Source organism: Oreochromis niloticus, linkage group LG17 (genome assembly GCF_001858045.2).
Source record: "Oreochromis niloticus isolate F11D_XX linkage group LG17, O_niloticus_UMD_NMBU, whole genome shotgun sequence".
NCBI lineage: Eukaryota > Metazoa > Chordata > Actinopteri > Cichliformes > Cichlidae > Oreochromis > Oreochromis niloticus.
The window spans coordinates 151,054-178,325 of record NC_031981.2 but is presented as its reverse complement, the minus strand read 5'-3'; the positions used below and the strand labels follow the sequence as shown (position 1 = coordinate 178,325).

Here is a 27,272-nt window from a genome sequence, read left to right as displayed (position 1 = left end):
TTTAACAAGAAAATGTTCGCGCCCCCCCACCCCGCGCGTGCACGCGCGCACGCACGCACACGCACATCCTTCAACCACACCACCCATATTTTGCTCCATTGCGGTTTATTTCACACCTCAAACATTTATTAAACAATTAAGCAAATACAAATAATCTGCAATAAATTACAGGTAGTAAGAAAATAAACTACCAACTCTTTTACGCTCAGTCCGCACCTACACGGGTATTTTTGAACGCGCAGCTGTTTCGGGCACATGTAAACGGCGTATCGAATCACCGAGAACGGAGATTTTTTTAAAACTCCTTTTTTTTGCGTTTACGTGTGGACAAGGAATACAGAGTTTGTCACGCAATGTCAAAGGTATGTGCCTTTTTCACATCACGCTGTGCGCCACGTTATTGTTTACATGAGATGAATTGCAGAATGGCAGATAGAGACAAAATACTGTTAATCTGACTCTGCAGGTTTTACAGGCTTACATATACAGGCCATTACTGTCCCTGCATTTAGAAAGGCAGAAGCATCACGGTGTAATTATTTTACATGTAGTTGTTTTTTTTCCTGTGTAATAATGTTCAACATTGCTATCAATACATTTTTCAAAAAAACCCTCTACAAAATGGGTTCAAAAACATAAACAACTGTGGGATACTGTTTGTCCGTGATTTGAACAGCCCAGCGCTGCTCCCGATGCAGGGAAAACTAATTCTGCAGGGAGACCTACCTCAGCACTTGTGCAGGTGAAGCCAAAGGGAAGATATGCTTCACCATATTTTCTAGTCTTTGGCTTAGAATGAAGTTGGTTTGGAAACACATTCAGCGATGCTTCATCTCCTGCTTTGCATTTGTGTGGGCGCCCCGTGCTAGCAGTGTCCAAGCGTTGTTTTTGTTTTTGTTTTTTTTCCCTTTTCATGCCGCGCCCCCCCTGCAATAGCTCTGCGCCCCCCCTAGGGGGCGGGCCCCACACTTTGGGAACCACTGCCCTATGAATTCAATTTTATTTATATAGCGCCAAATCACAACAACAGTCGCCTCAAAGCGCTTTATATTGTACAGTAGAACGTACAATAATAATAATATGTATTATATACATACATAATATACTATGAGCAAGCACTTTGGCGACAGTGGGAAGGAAAAACTCCCTTTTAACAGGAAGAAACCTCCGGCAGAACCAGGCTCTGGGAGGGGCGGGGCCATCTGCTGCGACTGGTTGGAGTGAGAGAAGGAATCATAGTTCTTTACACTTCAAACCCTGAGGCTTCCATTCCCCCTCCGCTAGATTTAATCAGTAGTTTTGGTTCATTGTCAGGCTACAGCATAAATTGGACAAAAAGTAAACTGATGCCTCTGCTACAAATTGTTCGACGGGGTATTTCTTCAGACAACTCCTTTTAATGTTATCTCTGATAAATGTATTAGCTTGGGCCTTGTGGTAACAAATAAACTGAATCAGATGTTAAACCACAACTGTGAAAGAAAAATGGAACAATTGGAAAGAAATACAGAATTTGCAAATATCTTGCCTATCTCAGCGGTGGCTCGCATCAACGTGGTTACTCTCCGGGGGTTCATTTTCAGTTCCAGTAAGCATTCCTTGAGGCGGCTGAACTCTGTCTTTTCTTATTTTATTTGGTTGGGGAGGATTCCCATAACCTCCAGGAAACATTTAAATAAAGGCAGTAGGGAAGTCTGTTTTAGGCACACCCAGTGTAATTTATGTTATCCGGTGGCACATTTGAACATTTTATCTTTCTGGTGTTGTAGCGTTCCTGGCACTAACCTGGAAGAGTAAAAAAGTGCTATATAACAAAGAGTCCATAAAGTTCCTTGGGAACACACTTTGGTGTGGGCTACTGAGAATATTTCATGTTTTTTTTCTTAGACATTTAAAAGAAGAACAACTCCAAACACCATTTAATAAAAGATATATTTTATTTTCTTGGTGCAACCCAGTCACTGCACTAGTCACTTCACTTTCATCTCATGCCACAATAAAATTCACTCGACAGAATCAATAAAACCACAACGATCAGCCAAACAGCATTCCTCAGAGGTTATGTTGCACATGAACCCATAAGTTGGAGCTCCACACAGCAGCCGACACATTAGCTTATTCTACTTGCTGAAGACTTGTGACGTCAGGCTGTTTATTCTAGCTTCTGCCATAAGTGGAGATCAGATAAATATGGTTTAGGTAATCTAGAGAGGAAGCAGCTGTTACCAGAATAATAAGATTTTAAGAGAGCTTTACACATATTTTCACTTAAATATCCCAACAGAGTGGGATCCAAATGAATCTGTCCTTACTTCCCATTGGTTTATACAAATATAAACTTAAGGGGTCCACTTACTTCGCAGATCTTTAAATAATCTTCTTTAGTTAATATAGTTTTTGTGTTTTTGTGTCAAGCTGGGACTGGCCTCTTCCTCTGTGGCCCCTCTGCTTTGGGGTGTGCCCCAGGGATCTATCCTTGGGCCATTATTTTTCTCGCTCTACTTACTCCCCCTTGGTGCGATTTTTCGTAAACACGGAGTGTCATTTCATTTGTATGCCGATGACTGTCAGCTTTATTTACCTTTTAGTCATTTGGATACCTCCCCTTGTCAATCACTGCTTGACTGTCTTAGCGATATTAAATTATGGATGGCAAATAATTTTTTGAATTTTAATGGTCGCAAAACGGAAGCAATTTTATATGGCCCGCATCGTTCTATTGATACCCCAGATGTTGATTTTGGTGATTTGACCTCTCATCTGAAAAGTTCAATCACTAATCTTGGTGTTAAACTTGATTCTGTGCTTTTGAAGGTCATGTAAATGGGGTGGTAAAATCAGCTTTTTATCACCTCAGACGCCTGTCGAAGGTTAAGCCTTTCCTATCCAAACCCAATTTGGAAACTCTTATTCATGCTTTTATCACCTCACGTCTGGACTATTGTAATTCCCTTTTAATAGGGGGTTGGGTCGGGCACCTTGTCACGCCTGCAGTTAGTGCAAAATGCGGCAGCACGATTTTTAACCGGTAGTAGGAAATTCGACCACATCACTCCGGTTCTGGCTTCCTTGCATTGGCTTCCCATTGAATTTAGGGTTCGTTTTAAAGTCCTTTTATTGGTTTTTAAATCTTTAAATGGTCTGGCTCCTGTCTACTTATCTGATTTGCTGAAGCCACATGTTCCTCCTCGCTCGCTCCGTTCAGCTGAGCAGCTGTTGCTGTCGGTCCCTAAGTCGCGGCTGAAATGCAGAGGAGACTGAGCTTTCTCAATTGTGGCTCCGATGCTCTGGAATAACCTTCCCCTCCATATTAGACAAGCGTCATCAGTGCAGGTCTTTAAGTCCAGATTGAAAACCTAATTTTATTCCCTGGCTTTTAACTCTGTAGGAAATTGACACCTTCTTATTTATTTTATTGTATGTAATGATTTTATCGTATTTTTAATTTGGTAGTTGTTTTGATCTGTGTTGTTCAGCACTTTGGACTGCCTGGTGTGTTCTTAAAGTGCTATACAAATAAACGATGATGATGATGATGATAGTTACTGATTTAATCATGAGGCCCAAGAATGGAGCTCAAGTATGATAGCGGTGTGCGTTGCTTATCTTAGCTGAAAAAACATCGTAGACAGAGGTCATCTGATGTCTGTAATGAACTTATTTAAATTTTTATTCACCATCTGATGTTTGCTCATTTTCAATTAGAGTTTGGGAAATTTTATTTTCCAAAAATGTAAAGTTAAACGTCTGAGGACAGACAATGCTGCAAACAAGACAGCGTAACACTGCCTGTGTGATTTTTGATGATGGACTCAATGTATCAGAGAATACAATCATATCATTGTTACACTCATACCATTGAACAATGTACAAGGAACCAGTCATACTAAAACTTCCTTCTGCTGCAGAGAGGTTCAGAGTTAGCAGTCTGAAAGTCCCCAGCTGCTGGAGGGCAGGAGCCATAAACTGTAACAGCAGAAATGGGACTACTTTTGTGTCCCGTGGATACAATATCAGAGCATCAAGACACTGTTTCAGCAAACAGCTGCTCTGCTGAATTTCAGAGTTGTTCAGAATTAAACGTGCCAGATTGATTCCAAGTCCAAAGCCACATTGTACTACCACTCATTTTAAAATAATAATCAAAAACTTTGCTGAGACGCTTCATTTTGAATTGATAAATAACAACAATCCAAATGAGAGCACGTTCCAAGAGTTTATGTGAGTTGGTTTGCTGTGATACTGACGGAGATGGAAATCATTGCTGGCTGGGATTTGGAATTTTCAGAAGCTGGAAGTTACCAACATCATAAATGTTTGGCTCTGAGGCTTACCAACAGTCAGGTTAGACTTGGTCTTGATTTGAGATTTGTCTTCAATATTAATTCACGCAAAAGCATAAAAATAATCGATACACCTCCGTTTATGGGCATTCATTCACAAAAATGTCTTCGTGTGACGTGTAGGTGTCTTATGTCAGGTTGGGACACGGTTTGTTTGCATGAAACAGTGGACTCTGATGTTCTCCGTGTCCATGAGCTGAAAGATCCCCAAAGCAAACAGGTGACTTCTGAACCTACATCATTTTATTATTGATACCTTAGGGTCAGGAAAATACCTGCCCACTCGTTCCCTTCATTAAATCTGTACACTTTTATTGCATTAATATAAATATGTGAATCATTTTCAAAGGCAGAGCACAGAGCTCAGGAAAATCTCTGATCAAGTGCCTTAAAGAAAATGAAACCCAAATATTGAAAGCAGATGTGCATGTTGAAGAAAAGCTGATGCAGGCTGGTAATGCACAGAGCTCTTACCAGCTTCTCTTTATATCCTTCAGGAAAGGCTTTGGGCCTGTAGTTGGGGGCCAGTCTCTTTGAAGGTTCACCCTACTTCTTTTCTCTCCTACACGCAGCCCATCATTGTAACAGACTAGGTTTATTCAACAGTCTTAATGGGTGGTGTTTGGGCTCCAGAGCAAGTGTTTGTCCCACTGTGTCATGTCACTGGCACCAGTCTACACAGCCCCTGTCAGTCTCCTCTCCAGTCGGTCCAGCTTGGCTAGGTTTTCCTTCAGAAGTTTGGAACCAGGACTGAGAAGGAGGGCGCGTTGGTAGTACATCCTGGCAGCTGCATAATCTCCCTAAACAAACACACACACACACACATATTACAAATCTGATTTCACATTAGTCCTGCCTGCTGCCGCTGAGCTCTGCCATTAGGTTGAGGTCATTTTAAGCTGGGTTTAAATCTGCCTGACCTGGATCAAAATCACAGCACAACACGACACTGTTTCTGCTACCAGCTTATGTGTAGTCCAACTTCACAGCTGTTATGCATGTTTCCATGAAATTCTTGAGACAGAAGGGGGTGAGTGAACACCATGAATGGGGTGAAATAAATGGACGTGCGGTTTGGGCTCAAACCGGTGGATGGGTCCAACAAGGCCCATTTCCCAAGGACAGCTGCTGGTCTCTGTCAGCCTCTAACATGGTTTCTGTAGTGGAAGACTTGGGCAGTACGAGCCAGCAGACACCTTGGGCAACCACCCTAGTAGTGATTTAGAGAGTGAGGGAGAGTGGACAGAATTTTATATAGCATAAACATCACAGTACATGCTGATGCTCGCGGATGTTGGATACATGTAAAGTTTGTCAGGAGTGTTCAGTTGTATTGGCAGATTTTAAATGTGTCTTTTCTACCTTGATGTGCTGAATTCCTCCCATGTTCATCCAGGCCTGTGATTGGTCTGGTTTGAGCTCAACAGCAAGCTTGTAACTCTGGTGATAGAGAAGAGGAATCAGTCATCGCTGGGGGCAAATCTCAGGTAAACACATATTATTTTGTTATAATGCAACCAGGTACAAAGCTGCAAGGTTTGTACCTGGTTGCTTCAGTTGCTTTATGAAAATTACTCAAAGGCTCACTGGTAAATTTACCAACTGATAGCAGCAGCTACAACTCTGGGTTTTCCATTCCCAAGATTTCTAACAGCAGAAGTGTGACCGGACTTAATATGTATTGATGCATGCTCAATCATCCAGATAAATCCCAAAAGGTCGATTCTGTTCATCTAGACGGTCCAGATGAACAGAATCAACCAGACTTGATAGTTAGTCGGTCAGCTGGTGTAGGCTACGGTTATACCTAAGCCACATAACCCACAGTAACACATCCTAAAGGTTCACTACTGGGTTCAGATCTGGAGAGTGGGGTTCCTGAACTTCTCTGAACTCAATTTGTAAGATCCGACCATTCAAAGAAGACACAAATTTTGATGGAGCGCTGTAATCAAACTGCACTAAATTCTCTGCCATTGGTTTCAATAACTTATTGAGTCCAGTTTGACTCCATGACATTATCTGGCTAGAAGAGACCTTTAAAGACAGTCATGAAGGGATCCATGTGGTCAGAAACAGCACCAAACATCAGTCAGGAAGATAAACACATGTTTTAACTATAATTTGTGACATATCACATGATATGCCAACCTTTATACCATTTTATAAAGTGTTGTTGTATTTAGGTGATTATGTTTCAGCTCGGCAGCATCCTGGAGATCCTGTGCCTTCAATTCAATTGAATTTATTTATATAGCGCCAAATCACAACCACAGTCACCTCAAGGCGCTTTATATTATACAGTAGATCGTACAATAATAGATTCAGAGAAAAACCCAACAATCATATGACCCCCTATGAGCAAGCACTTTGGCGACAGTGGGAAGGAAAAACTCCCTTTTAACAGGAAGAAACCTCCAACAGAACCAGGCTCAGGGAGGGGCGGGGCCATCTGCTGTGATTGGTTGGGGTGAAAGAAGGAAAACAGGATAAAGACATGCTGTGGAAGAGAGACAGAGATTAATAACAGATATGATTCGATGCAGAGAGGTCTATTAACACATAGTGAGTGAGAAAGGTGACTGGAAAGGAAAAACTCAATGCATCATGGGAATCCCCGGCAGCCTACGTCTATTGCAGCATAACTAAGGGAGGATTCAGGGTCACCTGGTCCAGCCCTAACTATATGCTTTAGCAAAAAGGAAAGTTTGAAGCCTAATCTTGAAAGTAGAGATAGTGTCTGTCTCCCGAATCCAAACTGGAAGCTGGTTCCACAGAAGAGGGGCCTGAAAACTGAAGGCTCTGCCTCCCATTCTACTTTTAAATACTCTAGGAACAACAAGTAAGCCTGCAGTGTGAGAGCGAAGTGCTCTAATAGGGTGATATGGTACTATGAGGTCATTAAGATAAGATGGGGCCTTCAGTTTTAGAATACAACAGGTAGTAAGAGATTAAAATTAGGATATTATAAACAAGTGTGTTTGATTAAAAGTGTAAAGTTCAAACTGCTTCTCAGGCTTTTAGCCTCACATTGGCTTCTTTAGACACTGTGCTGATGCTGTGAAATAAAACATCCCATGTGCACAGACTTGGCCTTCTTTGAAGCTTCAGTGACCTGAGATGACCCCCACCCTACACAACCACCCCACCCCTGTTTCTTCCAGTTTCTTTTTCAGTCCATCAGCGTTTCTGATAGACTTTGCAGTTATTTATTTGCAGTTATTTATTTGTAAAAAATGTTTGGAATCATGTATGATTTTCGTTCCACTTCTCACATGTACACCACTTTGTGTTGGTCTTTCACCTGGAATTCCAATAAAATTGATTCATGTTTGTGGCTGTAATGTGACAAAATGTGGAAAAGTTCAAGGGGGCCGAATTATTTTGCAAGCCACTGTACATGACTGAGGAAATTAAGCAAAAATAACTGCAAAAAAAACCTCTTGAATGACTTTGGGTGGACCGTGCATCGTAGACAATCTGAGACTTTGTTGTGGGAGCAGTTACAAATGCTATGCACATTGTAGAGAATAAAGTTTTAGCACACAGCACAGCATATTTTGGACATAGGTTTTACATCATTTCCTACTGATAAAGATTTCCACCATTGCAATTAAACTTAAAACTACACCGATAATTAATAGATAAACAATAACAATTAAGTCACAGAAAAGTTCCTGTTTTTTCATTATCCACTAAAGAAATTTCTATTTTTCACAGTGGATTCACAGCGTGGGGAGAAAAGGACATTTTCTGAGCACGATTTTTTCTGTAATTTTACACATTTATTTATTTAGGCTAGAAGATCAAGGTGCGCACGGTGGAAGTGGGGTGCAGGGGCTTTGTTGCCAGTACAACAGCAAAACTGCTTAAAGAGATTGGGATCAGAGGACAGACGCAACGGCAGGCTATAAGAGAACTAGCTAACACTGCTGCGAGGACCAGTCACTGGCTATGGTTAGAAAGGGCTGACATCACTTGGGCAGCTAAGGCAGTCAGCTAACCGCGAGAGAAAAGAAATATTCCGCTCTTCTCCCCTCTGCTCTTCTTCCCTTTTCTGGGAGGCAGCGGGGAGGTAGAGCTTACAGCCCGATCCGGCAGGGAGGTCTGGGAAGCCAGATCGGGCGCCCCCCTTCTGGCTCTCCCCTTCTGGCTCTCCTCTCTGCTCTCTCCTATCTTGTCCCTTTTGTCTTACTTCTCTCTATCACCTTTTCTGTCCCTTTGAAGAAGTTAGGCTCCATAAATGCTAAAGAGTTAAGTATTCCTCAGTTGCAGTGAATAGATAGGGCCTCCTTGGATGAGGGTGTCTAGTGATAATGGCCGAAACACCCAATGAATCCAAGGTCCACTACTGACGATGTGTCCCAAATTTTAAAATGATAAGCTCAATCAGATCTCTAATCCCAAAACCTAACCAAGGAAGGAAAATGGCAGATGAGCTTGGGTAAAAGACCGAAAGTTGAGGCACACAATGATGCGTGCTGCTGGCAAAGTTTCTGGGCTGCCTTTCCTCATAACAGCCATCCCTCAAGAGTCTCTCCATCTAAAGCAATGCATTATCAGGGACTGTAACATCTCGTCCTTTTTACTGAATTGTGCATTTACTGGAGCAGTATCTCTTCATCTCTAGCAGAAAAACAGATGCACTGTTGAAATTGTACGTCTTATTACATTAAATGGGATTACATGTGTAGTTAAACACCTTTACACTGAAAGGGGAAAGAAAGGGGAGTTTTACTTGTTTGGCCTAATAAGGTCAAAGTGGGCTGCATGTGGCCCAGTCTGGCGTCCCTGTAATGACGTTTCTGTTCAGTGGCACAGCTTGGATATATCTTTAATAAACCCTTCCAGAAGAGTCTCTGTGGTGCTGTTGGTTTCCTGGTCTCACAGGTTTAGTCATTACCTCCACTCAGTGTAACCTCAGATCTCAGCTGAGGAATAAATTCTAGACAAGAAATGATTGGTACAATTGCCAGTAATCATCCCATTTTACATGAAATCATAGCTACCACTGAATAACACTCAAATGTGTCTGGGCAAACACACTTTCTTTTTGCCAAAGATTCCAGGTCTGAAAACCTGGTCCATATAAGCATTGGTCAAAACAAACCTCAGACGTACGTACATATGATGTGTAGTTATTATGCCATAATTTCAGAATTTACTCTGTAAAAACTGTGTTGCTGTACTCTGTGCTGTCAAACTTTAAGAATTAAACTTGAATGCAACTTAAAGCTACTGTGACAGTTGTTTTTCAACCCCATCTTTTGTACACAGTCTATAGAGGATTCTAAAACTCTGACATATCTAACCTCTGGCTAAACTGCTATTTTAGCCAGAGGTTAGATATGCTTTGTGCTGTTAGCTGCTTATTAAAAAGCACTAGTTACCATCTAGTACTGTTAGTGAATAAACCTCCTCTGTCAGAAACCTCTAAAAGCTCCCTTTTTCCTTTTAGATCTCACCCTGGGTCAACACACATTCAAATGATTAGTTCATTACCAGGCCTCTGGAGAACTCAAAGACATGTTGAGGAGGTCATTTGGCCATTTAAATCAGCTGTGTTGGACCAAGGACACATCTAAAACCTGCAGGACACCGGCCCTCGAGGCCTGGAGTTCCCCACCCCTGCTGTAGTGGGAGGAAAACCACTCTACAAGACAACTTGATTTCGCTTTGACTTGTGAGTCTAAAAAACAGTTTTGCTGATCAAATTTAGTGATTTGTTGTAAATATCTTGAGAAAATTAGCCCAAAAGACCAGAAAAATACTTTGTTTAAAAGTAAAAGTGACTGTGACTGAGTTAGCATTAAGCACAGTTGCAGACCATGTAATTTTCTACTTGGCATGGTTTCTTACATTACTGTTTGCATCACAGAATCAAACAAAGACAGAGTCATCAGCAGCAGCTACAGAAAATCCATGTTGCTTACAGGAAGAAAACGAGAGAAAAATATGAGGGGGGAAAGACGATAAGTCTGTGTGTGACAGAGAGTACAGATTGTAGCACCTCGAAGGCTCGGTCCAGCTGGTTCATCTCTCTGAGCTGGTTCCCTTTGGAGAAATATAGCTCTGCTCTCACTGTCAGGTCACTGGGATTCTGCTGCAGGGCCTTGTCCAAAGCCTCCAGAGCCTGGAACGAACACACACACACAGTATATATAAACTGCAGGTGAACAGACTTGTCGAACTCTACATGCTAGTCTGACTGTAGGTCTGTGTAGGTAGGCCAGGGGTCAGCAACCCTGTGCCACAGCTGGCGCGCGAAGGGTTAACTGATGGCACGACCATAGCCGGACTGGTGATTGGTGGATGGTGATTTTTAATTTTTATGGACCGATGATTTTTTTTTTTTTTTTGGTAACAGTATAAACAATGAAAGGTGGTGGATTGGCCAGATGCTGGCTGATGTGTAAAAATAACTCAGTTGTTTGGTGGTGGCTGTGGCGGCGCTTCCACAGAGGCCAGCAGGTGGATGAGGGAAAGGGGAGGCAGGAGGAGGAGAGACCCAAGGCGGCCGCCGGTCCGAGTGTCAGGTGAACTGAACTTCAGGTAAGAAGTTATGACCGGCAGTCTATCTGGGTCAGATATAAACCAAGTTTAGGTGGAGTTTATTTTCGTTGTGTTGACTTTTTACCGTCAGTTACAATAACTCGTACTGTGTACTAGCTAGCATGACGGAGTTTCTATACAGCTGGGTGGGTGCTATGAAGTTACTGATAGTGAACTTAATTTTATTCATAAGATTAGTTAGTAGAGTTGCCAACCATCCCGTAAAAAGACGGAATCGCTCCGCATTTAGAGAAAATATTACCCCTGCCAGTGGCAGACGCCCTCAGACATCGGTGCGTTGGTGGTTCTTTGTGTCCGGGGATGGGCGTCCAGGTACCCACCGGCTCACTCCTTAGTGGCTGCTTGTCGGGGCCTGGGGCCTAGACCCTGGGGCTCGCTCGGGCCACTTCGGGGGTGGGGTGCCCTCGGCCTCTCGGCCTGGGGCTCGGTCACTCTGGCACAGCTGGCTGCCGGTGGAGCTCATGGGCACGTCACTGCAACCCCCCTGGCTTCTGCTCCGCGGCTGCTGAGCGACCCCTCATCTGGGGCTCTCCTCAGCTCTTTCTGGGATAGTGGCGCGGCTGCCCCTCTGTTGGTCTTCCTTGGTCTCTTGTGTTCTGAGGGCCTCTGGATGTCTGGAGTCTTGATCTCCTCCATACCTGCTTCATGCCCTGGAAGACGGGGCTGTGGCCCCCCACACCCTCTAGCAGATCATTACATGAAGGAACCTTTTAAAAACAAGCGCGTTCATGCTCACAGGTGTACACACGGGTGCTCACACACACAAACTACACCCTTTTTGGCTCCTACGTCAAAGCACACTGTGCGCTGTCGATCTTACGTGCTGCACAATAATGTTTAATATTTAGTATTTACTGTTATATTCCCATAGATCATTGTGATGATGTTTATTATGTTGCTCTTTTTTTTTTTCTTCTGCTTGTTTTCTTTTTTCTTTCTCAACAGGTGATCCAGGTGATCGATATATGTATTTTTTGTCTGCTTATTTTGTTGGTTTTTGTTTTTTGCCCTTTATCCCCGTCCCTCTTCTCCACTGTTTTTCTTTCCCTCTTTCTTTCTCCCCTTTCTTTTCTCCAGTCAAGTCTGTCCCGTATTTAGCAAGTGAAAATAAAATAAAATAAACAATAAAAGGTGAATCAAATAGACCATTACGGCAAGGCTGGGATGGTCCATTTGGTAAAGTAAATCCGTTGGACATCTTTCTTTGTCTTTAGACAATAATTCTGATGGCAAAAGAGCCAAATGGGACAGGCAAAAAAAAACCAAAAAAAAAAACCCCCAGAAAATATTACGCGTTTCGTATTGAGGTGAGAAGGAACACAGTTTGTCCCGGACTTCAGCTAGAATGAAAAAAGACACAAAGCTGGAGTTATTCTGCATCTTTACGCTGTCAGCTGCCTCTTCTCTCATTCTCTCCCCTCCCTCTCCTGTTGCTACTTCAATCATGAAACTGATCAATGATCAGCTGATCGGCTTTTCTCTCTTGTTTGTTTATCGCCCACTTTGCGCCAGAAAGAGGAAACCAGCGGATGTCGCGTTAAGCAACAGCAGCACGTTTAAGCTTGATCAGCTGTTGTTAGAATTTATTTAATATTAATTTCTAGTATCAGCTGATGTTTGCTGGAGCCACAGCTGTAAAGCTGCTGGTCATCATGTTGGTTTGGATATGAGGTGAGAGGAAAACATGAAGATGAAACCAGGAGATGTCCTTACTGAATCATCAGAGCTGAACAGGTGATGGAGAAACAGGTTTACCTTTTAGGTCACATGAATGAGTTGAAGGGAAGTTATGAACTGTTTCTGAGAGACAAATAACACCAGGATCCTTTTCTACGTAGCTGACAGCTGGTAACTGTGCAGGGGCGGGTCTAGCAAAGTTTTGCCAGGGGGGCAGGTAGGGCATTAACAGGGAAAGGGGGGCACATGGAAATACTTTTCTTTATTATTCTCATTTAAAATGTCTAGTTTTTAATAAATAATTATCTGAATCTTACAACCAAAGTTTTTATCTGATGTAAAATGTATAGAAATCATACATATACCAACAAGACAGTGTACATCACTGTCACAACAGCATTTGTTTTCTTTCAAAGGCTTTATGGGTTTTCCTATAATACCTGGTGGTCAAAATGCACGGGCCGAATTTTTGTCCCAGTCCAGCCCTGGGCACAACATGCAGTGAATTAATCTGAGAAGGTGCATTAAAAAATAAATGGCCGGGCCAGCGGTGCACATCGCAAATTAGCTCTCATAGACACATTAGTTGTGCCGCTTCTTAATGATGATATCTTAGCTAACAACCCCAACTACCAGATTCAACTTATAATTGGCTAAAAATCACTTAGCCTACCGGTGAGAGGGACGTTGCTAGCTGGCAGTTTTTTCAAGCGATGTTGAAATTTCCACATTCCGACACTTCAAATGCTTCAGGAGCTGCCCGCTCAGCGCAGCATCAGCACCGCGGAAATACATGGACACATCCGTAGACTCGAGACAGAATTCACAATGTGTTTTCGGGACTTTCAGGTGTATGGTGTATGATTTTAGAATGCATAACAGCGTCTTACCCATATGTTAGGAGGTTTTTCTCCTACACATACACATCTACATACATATAAACTTACGTTCAGTCTTGTACTGTATATAAATCTGGTTTCTCTACCACCTTGGTTTGTGCAAGGCATACATTCCCGTATCATCATTCAACACACGAATCATAACACCATACTCCAGACTTGGCTGATTGGTAAGATGTGCCGAAGGAGTGGCTGTTGCTGGGTGGTCTGCCAGACTGGAGGAGTCTTCCAAACACCTCCAGTCCACATGTCAAAGTATCCTTAGGCAAGATATCAATGCATCGGAGTGTCAGTGGATACAAGTGTCCTGATGACACTTGTATGAATATTTTTGAGGGTGACTGTAGCTTGTACTAAAAAGTGCTTTGAGTGCTCAGTTAGAGTAGAAAGGTGCCATATAACTACCAGTCCATTTACCATCTCTTCTGTCAAACTGGGTCATATATTAACGAAACACTGACGGCCGTACACGCTGCTGGTGCTAACACAACAGATTCAGAAAGATCATTGGCAGTTGCTTTTATGAAAAGCAGAGGCGATACCTACCTCTGTGTAGTTGCCACGCTTGCTGTAGATTGCAGACAGGAGGCGGTAACATTCTATGCAGTTGCCTTTTCTGGATATGACATCGAGCATCATCTTCTCTGCCTCTTTGGTACGACCAGCCATTGCTAAAACCTGAGCCTGAAACATACATAGAGTTTTTGTGTGAAACAAGTTATGGTTAGCACGTGGTCTCCTTTCCAACCTACGCACAAGAAACTAAATGCTATTCTTAGTAAGTCTAAGTATGTATGTCTACTCACGAGAGCCAGCCAGATGTCGGTGCTCTCCGGTTGCAGGGCCACAGCTTCTCTGTACACCTGCAAAGCCTCCTCGTAGCGACCTGTGTTGTAGTATAATGCTCCAAGTGGTGTCAGAATGTCCACCTTCCTTGTCACCTGCAGTGCCCTTCATATAAAGGTCAAAGGTCATGGTTTTCAATGGAGGTGATTAGAGACTCTCAATGGTAGACAGACTGGCATCTGAAAACAACTGTATTAAACCTCATTTACCCATTCACACATAATTCAAGAAAGCACTTTATTGTATGCATTTTAAACTTTTTTATTATGCAAAAACTAATGGTTGGATGGATATCAGGTTTTCTGTGCAGGGGACTCGGACCTGTACATGACCCACTCTATATACAAACTTGTTGTAAACCCTGGAGTACTTCATCTGAATATCACAACTTTAAAGGGTCCCAGAAAGAAGCCAGTTTTTCGATCCCCATTTGTAGTTTGTTCTCTTAACCCATCCTAAATATTAGGACCAGTGGGAACCTCCAGGGTCTAATTCCAGTTATAGGTCTATGCCTCGGTCAAGGACTCAAAGTTCCTCAAAGAAATCCATGCATGAAGCAAAATTCAATTCAATTTTATTCATACAATGACAAAACACAACAACAGCAGGTGCCTCAAAGCAAAGTGATAACAACTGAGCAATCGTGCTTAAAAGTGTTTCAGTAATTTGAGGTCAAAAATTTGCCAATATCAATTTAGTTTCTGGGTTCAGACTAGGACTGGCTGATATATCAAGTTTTTAAATATATCGATACGAGATATGAGATGTGACAATATCGTTTATATCGATAGTCTATGTTACGTTATAATTATAGTTGTGGAACCGCTAGTTTGCCTCTCTTTCGTCCACTTTTGTCTCTATGCAACGTTACTCTGCCTCGCCTCTCTCCTTCACTGAACACAACTCCCCCTCCCCCATCGCTTCACCTGCAGGCAACGACAAGATGGACACGGCAGCTATCAAAGAGGAGCTGGTCGGTAAAAAGAAAACATTTGGAGATTACTATTTTAGTGCTGGTAGCGTTAATCTCATTAGAATGACGTTAATGCCATAACTGCATTAATGTGGCAAATCTCCGTTAACGAGTTACCGCGGATCGCCCCATGCGTGGGGCTGGACAGCGTCAACGCGTTAACGTGCAAACTTCGTTAACACGTTGATGCCATGCAGCCCCATGCACGGGGGCTGCACGGCCTAAAATCCTTTCATTTTCTCAAAAATTGACAGTGCACCTTATGTATGAATTCTGCTTGTGCTTACTGACCTCGAACCGGTTTTATGTGATACACAGCGCTCAGCAATCTGTCAAAAAATGTTTTAGTTTGACTATGGTAAGCTACGAAGCCGCACCGCTTGATGGATTGTCGGAGCATTACGGCTACCGTAGTCAGGAGCCTCGCGGAGTAATACGTACTGTGCTTCAACATAATATTACAGTATTGTATGTGTATAAGGACCATAAATGGCTCCTGTTAAGAGACATGGTTACGAAGAGGATTTCAAACTCAAGGCTGTCAGTCACGCAGTAGAAGTAGGAGCAGCTGTGAAATCTGTCTATGTTATTATGCTCAGCTAGGGCTGTGCGATATGACCAAAATCTCATATCCCGATACAAGACATCGTCCCGATAACGATATAAATCACAAAAATTTAACATTTTCTGTAAATTCTGTGAATCTCAGGCAGCTCGACTTACATGAAGTGTTTTCAGCTGGGCGTCGTGTACCTGGAGTTGAGACTTTTAACCGATGCTGAAACGATACATTTTTAGACACAAGTTGTAACAGCCGCTGTTTTCTTTGTGAGTATTTATTACACAGCGTGCTGCGGGGAAAAGCCTGTTCTAACGTTTGAGTCTAAGGTTTATTTTTTAGCACCTGGCGGCTCTTTTTTGCTTCTCATTCGTAAATACTCTGCATCTTTCACGTGATTCAGTTTATTTTGAAAAGTCTCAACAGGATCTTGAGCTTTATTGTGAAAGGTTAATATGCAAAACAAACAAGCGGACGGCGGAGCAACGCCATTGTTTTACCGTCATGGTTGCTAACGACAACGCGTAAAAACAGGCGCTTGTCCGTCCGTAGTGTGGTTATATTAAATATAAGAGAAAGAGAGAACTTTAACAAATTAATAAAGCCACTACAGTGACCATCAAAACGATGAAAAATATTGCCGTAAACAGTTTATTTTGCGACACCATGAAACAAATGATAGTGTGATATAAAAACGTCTATCGTTTCCTATCGTCATCCGATATATATCATTATATCGAACAGCCCTATGCTCAGCGTCTTTTTAGTTTACATTTTGACTGCACAATTGTGAGCTTTTTGTTATACACAAAAACAATATTGTTTTATTTTATTTGTGGAGCATTATTATTTAATAAATATTTCTGAGTAATTTTTTCATGTACATCTACACTGTATGTTAATAAAAGTGCCTGTGTGACATCTGGGACACAGCTTTGACTAAGAACTCTCTTTTTGTTCTTACTTTATGGCTTTAAAAAAATATCGAGATATATATCGTATATCGCCATCCAGCTAAAGAATATCGTGATATGAATTTTGGGCCATATCGCCCAGTCCTAGTTCAGACCACAAGAACAAGAGTCCCTCTCTCTCTGTGCTTCACTCCATGTTATGTCTCTCTCTGCTGTCTGGTATTCCAGCACGCAGTGTAACTAAACTGATTTATTTTGACACAAATCTTTTCCCAGAACAAGTGTATGAACAGAGAGACGCATAAAAAGGCTCAGCAGGATCGCCCTGAAGAGCACTCAGACAGACTAACTATGTTGCCGTTTCTTCCTTTGAAAGAGAATAAAGGCATTAAACCTGCCGCTCCAAGTGTCCCATTTTCGGAGAAATTTTTTCCTGCTTCATCATTCGAGCTGGATTTTATCATCTCTCCTATCCATTTTCCACAGACACTGACCGATGCCGTGCACAAGAAAAAAACCCCCTCTAACCTGCTGTTTGGGAGGGGGAGGCCAGCAGTAGGAAAATGACTGGGAGGGTGATGAAAATCCATAGTTTATGAAATCGTTTTCACACTTTACTTCGTGTGATTCGGTAGAGGACCAATAGGGGGTCCAGGACCCTCTTAGGGACACACACCCATAGGGCTTAAAATCCGGAACTGTTCACCAGTTGCTCTCAGAGCTGAAGAAAATCCTTGGATAAAAGAATGAAGAAACTTCAAGAAACTTAAAGTAGTCCAGACGCTTTTCTTTCCAAGCTCATGGATGACTGAGAACCTTCACAGACATATTCTCTACAATTCAATTCAATTCAATTCAATTTTATTTATATAGCGCCAAATCACAACAAAAGTCGCCTCAAGGCGCTTTATATTGTACAGTAGATAGCACAATAATAAATACAGAGAAAAACCCAACAATCATATGACCCCCTATGAGCAAGCACTTTGGCGACAGTGGGAAGGAAAAACTCCCTTTTAACAGGAAGAAACCTCCGGGAAAGGGAATTTCACTGGTCTGTCCCAGTTAAGGTGAAAGTGGGCTGTATGTGGCCCGCGAAATGAGTTTGATGCCCCAGTCTACACAATGAGCCAAGATGCCATCTAGGAAACATCTACAGGGTGGGCCATTTATATGGATACACCGTAATAAAATGGGAATGGTTGGTGATATTAAAGTCCTGTTTGTGGCACATTAGTATATGTGAGGGGGCGAACTCCTCAAGATGGGTGGTGACCATGGTGGAACATTTAGAAGTCGGCCATCTTGGATACAACTTTTGTTTTTTCAATAGGAAGAGGGCCATGTGACACATCAAACTTATTGGTAATGTCACAAGAAAAACAATGCTGTGCTTGGTTTCAACGTAACTTTATTCTTTCATCAGTTATTTACAAGTTTCTTACCACTTATAAAATGGCCGACTTCTAAATGGCCACCATGGTCACCACCCATCTTGAGGAGTTTGCCCCCTCACATATACTAATGTGCCACAAACAGGACTTTAATATCACCAACCATTCCCATTTTATTACGGTGTATCCATATAAATGGCCCACCCTGTAGAAAACCCAAAAGTTTGTGCTTGGATTCTATTTGGTGATTTCAGTGTCCGTGGTAACTTTTCTGGTTTGAGTTTCTAGTATTCAGTGTGAAAGTTTTTCCCAGCAAATAAAACTGCCGCTTTGAGTTTACCTTTACATGTACAAGTCCTGCATTTGGGCCTGCCACAGCACAAACCTCAACAGATACTGATCCAAAAACAGCTGCCCTCACAGGTGATATGCTACATAGCAAAGGGGGACTGGATATCGGCATGCAACAACACTCAACAACTTCAGGAAAAGCATTTTGGAAAAGAATGGTGCTTCGATGACCCCTCATTCATTTGTATGACCTGGAATTTATAAATATAGAGCAATATTGGTGGAGGCAAACCACAGTTGTAGCCACAGCTGCCCTGGGGCAGACTGACAGAAGCGAGGCTGCCATATCACGCCATCGGCCCCTCTGGTCAACACCAGTAGGCGGTAGGTGAAGTATCTTGCCCAAGGACACAACGACCAAGACAGACAGAGCTGGGGATTGGTTACAAGCTGGTATTCTAGCACGATGTGTAAGTAAACTGATTTCTTTTGACACATTTCTTTTCCCAGAACAAGATTAAAGAAATGTATAAATGTCACGGTCCTGGGTCGGTGACACAGTGTTTTGAGTTTCGTACTATTATTGATCTGCGATTTTCATCGTGGCTTATGACTGCTAGTGTTTTGGTTTCTGTTTTGTATTTCTAACTCTCTAGTTCTTCTTTGTCTTGTGATCTCTAGTTCTAAGGTTTGGTTCCTGTGCCCCTCATGTTTAGTGTAGGTTTAGTTCTGTCATGTTTATTTTCTTGTTCCCCAGTCAGTCGTGTCTCATGTTCCAGTTTGTTACTCCTGTCCCTGTGCTCAGTGTTCCCTTTGTTCAGGGTCTAGTCCGGATTGGATCTTTGCTTCTATTATGCTTTTTGCTACAGTGCAATAAAGATGCCTCTTTTAGTTTATCATTCTGTCTCCGGGTCCTGCGTTTGGGTCCTACATCCTGCCTGCCACAGCACACCATGACAATAAAAAGGCTCGACAGGATCGCCCTGACGAGCACTGGCAAAGACTTTCGCTCCCTTTCACGAGAAGAAACGTGTTAAACTTGCCGCTCTGAGTGTCTCACTATATGAGAGAGTTTTTCTGACAGGAGCTGAACAACAGAGTTTTGAAACTCTGCTAAAATTTTTCTTGTAAGGCTCTGTCGAGTGTATTCCTGTCGTGCATTGAGGATTCTAGTATTTTTTGATCCCTGTCAATTCTGAATGTTCTGAACATGTATGTGAAACTCATTTTTAGCCACACGGCAGCACTGATAGGTACTTTTACTGACAGATACTTTTGCTCTTCTTAGAAAAACTATTTTGCTCACCTTTTGTACCAAGACTCAGCTTCTTTATTCTCATTGGACGATCGGAGCAGACGGCCCAGGTTTACCATGGCTACGTAATGTGCCGGTTTGAGTCGCACAGCTTGCTGGTAGTGAGCGGCTGCCCGCTGTCCTTCTCCTGGGGGAAACGAAAGTGTAAGAAGGAATGAGAAGAGGGAGGAAAGGAAAGGAAAGAAGTGTTATGGGGAGGAGTGAATTAAAGAGCACGCTGGTGTGTCACTTCCTATCAGTGAAGAACATTGGCATTATATTAATTTGCAACCCCATCAGCAGCCGTCACAAAAGCTGTGTTTACAATTTGAGTTGCTGCAATGACATTTCTGCAAAATGGACTTTGATGTAGGGTGTCTTTGAATTTAACCCTCTGTAGGTTGATAATTTTTTTATTTCCAACAAACAATCTCCAAAGGTTGAATCTGTTCATCTGGACGTAGCGTTTTCAGTGGTACAGTACATTTGCATAATGACTGAAACTAGCACTTCCCAGCCCATTGTTCCTTCAGTGGGCTGGTTTCAGTCATTATGCTGTACTGTTTATAAGATTGGAGAAAACTTCAGTCAGCTGAGACTGAAGAAGCCACTTGGATGAGTGACGAAATGTTTCTCCCACTGAGAACTCTACGTCCAGATGAACAGAATCAACCTTTGGTGATTTACCTGGGTCAGGGGTCAGCAACCTTTAAGACCCAAAGAGCCATTTGGACCCGGTTTCCACACAAAAGAAAACACTGGGAGCCGCAAATACTTTTTGACATCTAAAATGAAGATAACACTGTATATATTGTTTTTTACCTTTGTGCTTTGTGTGAACAACTAAGGTGTGTTGCTTATGAAATCCTTGAAGTGCTACAGAGAAAATTACATTTTATTTATGTAATTAACACATATTGAACTCTTAAAGAAATATAACAAAAGCAAAGACACCCAGCTGAACTAAAATGATCCATGTAGCAAACAAAAACTGTTGTCAGCCGCCACCCTTTGGGCTTTTGTAGCCTTGACCTGACTTTTAAAAAATAATTTGAAAAAAGCTCTATGCTGCTGAAAAATGAAAAATAGATATTTGCAAAATTCTGCCTAAATATGTATTTTACCTGGTGAATGCGCGTGGTCTGCAGCTCCGCTGCAGGGAAGGCGGACGCACCTGAGCGGCACCCGCAATCACGCCTCGCCGCCTTAAAGTCTGCGCTATCTGTGCTGTTGTGTTGGTGGTGTGTGTCGGGCTGTGAGCTGCGAAGCTACAGCCGGCTGTATGCGTACAGCAACCGCGTGTGAAAAGCGCGTTCATGCAAACATCGTCGGGTCTGCCGTGGTATGTTTACAATGGGACTTCTGCTCCTGAACCTCTGCGCACAGCGTCTGCTAATCGGTGCTGTGCGAAGTCAGTTTACGCAGGACTGTAAGCTGTCATCTGTCGTCTGTGAGGCGTGAGCAGTGTTTGTCTTTAACATAGTTCACGGTGCAGCTGCTGACATAATGTGGATCCGAAGATCCATAATTGGCCTACCCGGGGTTGAAAGTCTCGATAAATGCACGGTGTTTCGGCGGGAATACCGGCTTCCGCGAGTGTGACGCTTATATTGAGCAAGGAAAAAATAATAGAATATAATTTTATATTTATATTTCAATATCACAATAATCTTCCAATTTAGAACTACAAGTTTAAAAGAACTAACATAAATAAAATACACTTCAGCGAAATACTTCTAATTTATTTTCCCAAACCACGCGGAGCCGCACTATAAGGACTAAAGAGCCGCATGCGGCTCCGGAGCCGCGGGTTGCCGACCCCTGACCTGGGTGATTGAGAATGCATCGAGACGTCCATCAAACAATGTTTTTTGAGCAGTCTATAAGCATATACTTTTGGAAAAAGGGCAAAACAGTCAAAATATTGACTAGTACAAGTAGCTCTCTGTCCATGTTTTTCTTTCTCAGTCTCTCTTTTATTTCCATTCTGTTCCCTTTCTGTTAATACATATGTAAAATATGCGGTATAATATATGGTAATGCTCAGCCATTATGTTACCATATTGTCCCTAGCATTTAACAGACTTGGGTCTGTTTTCTAGCCCAAACTTTTATTTCAGAGGGATAATCTCATACAATTCTTCTACTGAGCAGACCCAGAGTGTCAGGGGGCTCGGTCCATGACCCAGGATTTTTGAGTTTTTTAAAAAAATTTTTATTGCTTATTATATATTGATATAATGTTAAGTTCTAATATTATTATTATTAGTTTGTCTTCATTGAGTTTTAGCCTAGTTTATGTTTCTTCTGTGTCTCCTTATTTACTAGTCTTCCTGTCCTCTGAGTAGTTTGTTTTACTTTTAGTTATGTCAGTGCTTATGTCTCCCTTATCTGTTCCCATGTCTCTCCTTGTGTTCGATGTCTCCCCAGTCTGTCTTGTGTTCCATGTTGTCAAGCTTGTGTTATCATGTCTACGTCTCTCCATGTTTCCTGTTTTATTTTGAAAGTGTTTCCATGTTCAGTGTGTTTAGTTTTGCTTCCCCTTTGGTGTTCAGGTTCATTTGTGTTGTTGTGTGTGCTGCGTTTTCCCAGGTGTTTCCACTTCCCTTGTTACCCTTCGGTGTATTTAAGTCCTCTGCGTCCCTCTGTTAAGTGTCAGGTCGTCTGCTCGCCTCATGTCTATGGATTTTTCATGTCAACTCTCCGTTTTTCATGCTTCTGTTCAGGTTCATGTCATAGTTTTCTTGTCTCGTTCTAGTTGTACCCAGTTTAGGTCATCATTATTCTTTGCCTCAGTTCGCCTTAGCCTTTGTTATCACCCTAAATAAACAGATTGCCTTATGTTACACTTCGTTTTTTGAGGTGTGGACCCAAAAGCGGGTCCACACCTCAAACACCCCCGGCTGCTCCGCCGTGCCAGAGGTTCTTTTTATATGCATTTTTCGTTTTTCTTCCATCAGTTTAATATTTGATCACCAAAGGGCCAAAGACTTACATTCATTTTTTGAAATTGTTGCTAAATGTGATTTTCTATGGGGTGTTAATCAGAAGCCCACTCAAATTTTGATACAGTATAGATTATTATATTAAGGCTCAGTTCTCTGGCTGCGGGTTCATTTTTAAAATTCTGAAAGGAAGCAAAATTAAGTCCTTTAAAACAGGCTTATATATGGTCAGTGTTTGAATCTTTTAGTTAAAGTAAGCCTGCATTTGGAAAACTGGTAGGTTCAACTCACCTGTATCCACCAGAAACACGCCGTAGTTGTTATGCAGGTCGGAGCTGTCAGGACAGTTCTCTATACCTTTTAAATAAACTTCATTGGCTTCAGAAAAGCGTTTCTGTGGGAGAACAAAGAACAATCAGAAAGGATTAAAAAGAGTTACAACAGCCTTTCAGGCACAATAACAGAATGTGATACATTACAATGTTTGTATGTTTTTGTTTGTGGTTTGAGTTACCTGTTCAGCATAGAGTGATGCCAAACTGGAGTAAGCATCAGCAAAGTGTGGACCAAAGCGAATCGAATCTTTGAGCAGAGCCTCAGCTTCTTTCTCCTTCCCCTGAGATCTGTAGACATCACTCAGCATTAGCATCATTATCATCATCATCATCATCATCATCAATTCCATTAACAGCATTTTTATCATTATATCCTCATTATCATAATAACAGCAATACTCTCTTATCGTCATTATATAGTGTTTTTCAACTCTGAGTGCTCAAAGTATTTTGTTTCTACAAGGAGGAGATAGCTCAGTAGGTAGAGTGTTCGTCCCATGAACCCACAGGGGTTCAAATCCACCGAACACTGCTCCCCCGGTGCTGTGCTGGCAGCTGCCAACTGCTTCATTGAGTGAATGGGTTAAATGCAGAGGAGTAATTTCCCTACAGGGGAAGTAAAAAAAACCCCAAAAAAACAACTCACCCATTCATAGAGCGCTTTATCCTATGTTTATAAAACTTTCTAACTAACAAGCACATAGTAAGACAAATGCTTCTAGACCAATTTGGACTTAGTATTTTGCTTAAGGTCTACTTGAACAAACTGACTGGATCTGGAGATCACAGAACTTCTGATTAGTAGCGGATCCTCTCTACCTCCTAAACCAGAGAAGACCAATACATTAACAGAAATATTATTGTTCAAAGCAAAATTATACATTTATTACCTACATTATTGTGTTCTGTCTGGTTGAGGTGAGTGCTGTGTGCAGGCTAGAAAACGTCTCCCACACCAAACTCAATGTCTTGGACGCCGCTTAGTGCTCTGTTGCATAGTCGTCTTGGAAAAGGGAGGGACCAATCACAAACCTGAGCGTTTTGCCACCCCAGAGAGCACATCTCCGCTGCTCTAGAGTCCAGTCATGGCGTGTTTTACACTGCTGCTTTGCATTGCACTTGGTGATCTAAGGCTTGGATGCAGCTCTGTGCATGTTGTCGATTTCTATAACTGATTCGATTTCGATTCACAATTTTGACTCAGACAGTCAGAAATATTAAATTCTGATCATTTATCAATACATATTCATATTTTTATATCTGTGTATAAAAACAAAGCTGACACTTGTTAGACTTCATCAGAGGTGTGAGCATCACAGCAGATGCCTTTGTGTCAAAGTAACTGATGATAAAACAGAAACACATGAACCAGATATTCCTGGCCTGGGTTTTTATAGCAGATAACCTTAAAAATATTCTGCAGTAGTTAAAAAAAATGAAGAAAACCATGACTCAACATATAAACATGACCTGATGCTGTCAAAACTGCTAAATCTGCCTACTTATCAGGTCTTATTTTGACTAATTGTCACAAGCCCCACGCTCTTTTTAAGATTTTTAACTCTGTGATTAATCCTCGTGCTACCGCACACAAGGTGGTTTCTCCGGCTCTTTGTGAAAGTTTAAGGTATTTTATTGAAAAAAATCACTACTTTAAGGGCCCCGTTTTTATCAGTAGTTCCACATCAAGTTCCAGTTTCTAAATGCTCTGCTGTCTTTCAGCAGTTTGAGCCTGTGACTCTGTAAAGGAAATAATTGACCACTTAATCTCCAATTCCCCACATGATATTCTCCCTGCCCGTATTTTTAAGGAAGCGTTGAATACTATTGGGCCTTGTATTTTATTAATTTTGAATGCATCATTATCTTCGGGCTGCGTACCGTCTGCCTTCAAGCATGCTGTTGTTCAACCCGTTATTAAGAAGACTAATCTTGACCCCAGTGTTCTTTCAAATTATAGACCGATTTCTAAGCTTCCTTTATGTCAAAGATTCTGGAAAAAGTGGTCTATAAACAACTTCAGACCTTCTTAGATTCCAATGGTATTTCTGAAAAATTCCAGTCGGGCTTTAAGCCTCGACATAGTACTGAGACAGCTTTGCTAAGAGTTTTTAATGATCTCCTTTTAACCACTGACTCAGGTTGCTCTATGGTTCTAGTCTTACTGGATCTGACTTCTGCGTTTGACACAGTGGATCATTTTATTATCAAGGTTAGAGCAAGTAGTTGGCCTTAAGGGCACAGCCTTATCATGGTTTAAATCTTATCTTTCAGAGAGGTCATCCTCTATCACAATGGGGCAATACTCCTCCTCTGCTCCCTTTCCCTGTGGTGTGCCCCAGGGGTCTGTTTTGGGCCCTATGCTATTCTCTCTGTACATGTTGCCCTTGGGATCTATTTTCCAAAGATAAAATATTTCTTTCCATTGTTATGCCGATGACATTCAAATTTATTTCCCTTTGAGTTTGAATGTCACAGATCCATTGCATACATTGTTTAACTGTCTTCATGATGTGAGAACCTGGCTATCTCAAAACTCTCTAACCTTGAATGACAGTAAAACTGAAGTTATTGTCTTTGACAGCCATATTCCATTGAACCAACTAACTGTTACCCTTGGCCCACTTGCTAGCTACCTCTCCCACGTTGTAAGAGACCTTGGGGTACTCCTGGATAGCTCCTTCAAATTAGAGAAACAAGTATCTACTGTGGTTAAATCTAGCTTCTATCAGCTATGTCAGATTTCTAAAGCTAAGCCTTTCCTGTCCCCCAAGGACCTTGAAAAGCTTATTCATGCATTCATTACCTCTAGACTGGACTATTGTAACTCCCTCTATTTAGGCCTCCCTCACTCCTCTCTTCACCGGTTGCAATTAGTACAGAACGCTGCTGCACGCCTTTTATCGGGTGCCAGAATGCATGATCATATGAGTCCAGTTTTAGCCAAGTTACACTGGCTTCCTGTGAAATTTCGCATTGATTTTAAAATTCTTTTACTCACTTATAAAATCTTAAATAACACTGCCCCTAGCTATTTAACAGAGCTTCTTCATTTGTATAATCCTATAAAAGCACTAAGATCTTCTAACCAGATGCTTTTAATGCAGCCTAAGTCCAGGTAGAAAACCAGAGGCGACCTTTGCTATTGCAGCTCCTAGACTGTGGAACAGCCTCCCTATTGCCATTCGCTCTGCTGAGACTGTTCAGTCTTTTAAATCTCATTTAAAGACCCATCTTTTTACTCTGGCTTTGACGTAAGATAGTTTGATTATCATTTGGTTGGTTTCTATGTTTGTCTCGTCTTGTGTTGTATTTGTCTTATTTTATTTTATTTTTTTTTAATTTGTGAAGCACTTTGATCAAAACTGTTGTTTTTAAATGTGCTATATAAATAAATTTTGATTTGATTTGATGCTGCTGAAGTGGAGCGGAGCAAAGTTACAGAGGTTTGATTACAGACACAGCTGAGCAATATTATGTAAAAGTTTACATTTCTTTGGTACTGAAAAGCAGAAATTAGATTTTCTTGTTGGAGGTAATTTTTGAACATTTTTAAATTACAAAAACAAACAAAGAAAAAAAAAAAAACAGCGGCCGACAGCACTGAACACAAGAGTAGACTGGTGCATAATAAGCAGTAAATAATGCAGAAAACAGAGATTTTGATGGTAAACTGGTCTCTGAGTGCACTGAGAGAGAGATTATCATACCATACCATAGTTTATTCATAAAGCACTTTAAAAATATATCTGTAGAGCAGAAATATAAGAGGTACCATAAGAATAATAAATACGATAAATAAATAACAGTGTCAGCTACCCACTGAGCCAAAGGCCAGCAAATAAAAATCAGTTTTTAATCTGGATTTAAAAACAACCACTGATGTAGACTGCCTGATGTGAAGAGGAAGATCGTTCCAAAGCTTCGGGCCACCATAGAGAACGCTTGGTCTCCTCTAAGTTTCAGCTGTGATTTAGGGACTGACAGCAACAGCTGCTCAGCTGACCGGAATGAACAAGGGGGGGCATAGGGTGACTATACAGGTGCCAGACCATTTAAGGGTTTAACACCAGTAAGAGGATTTTAAATTAGATTCTAAATTCAGTTCGAAGCCAGTGTAAGGAGGCCAGAACCAGAGTAATGTGCTCAAATTTTCTTTTACCAGTTGTGCCGCAGCATTCTGCACCAGTTGCAGGCGTGACAGAGAGCCCGAGCCAACCCCTATTAAA

The 27,272-nt window shown here is 41.7% G+C and overlaps 1 protein-coding gene across 5 annotated transcripts in view; it reads right to left on the bottom strand.

The window, feature by feature from the left end:
- Positions 1–1,918: 1,918 nt before the first annotated feature.
- The window catches only part of tmtc1 (transmembrane O-mannosyltransferase targeting cadherins 1), a 98,105-nt gene continuing 72,751 nt past the window's right edge, over positions 1,919–27,272 (bottom strand). For 2 of the 5 annotated variants that reach the window (XM_013264350.3, XM_003455661.4), the window contains 8 exons: positions 23,223–23,331; positions 23,000–23,102; positions 19,776–19,911; positions 14,299–14,443; positions 14,039–14,176; positions 10,354–10,476; positions 5,706–5,783; positions 1,919–5,143 (listed from right to left, as the gene is read on the bottom strand). In XM_013264350.3, the coding sequence (XP_013119804.1) occupies positions 5,018–5,143; positions 5,706–5,783; positions 10,354–10,476; positions 14,039–14,176; positions 14,299–14,443; positions 19,776–19,911; positions 23,000–23,102; positions 23,223–23,331 (958 nt within the window). In that variant the 3' untranslated portion in view covers positions 1,919–5,017. Of the gene's footprint in view, positions 5,554–5,705; positions 5,784–10,353; positions 10,477–14,038; positions 14,177–14,298; positions 14,444–19,775; positions 19,912–22,999; positions 23,103–23,222; positions 23,332–27,272 lie in introns of all 5 variants that reach the window. The other 3 variants (XR_001222925.3, XM_019346835.2, XM_025899400.1) reach the window with 3 other exon arrangements.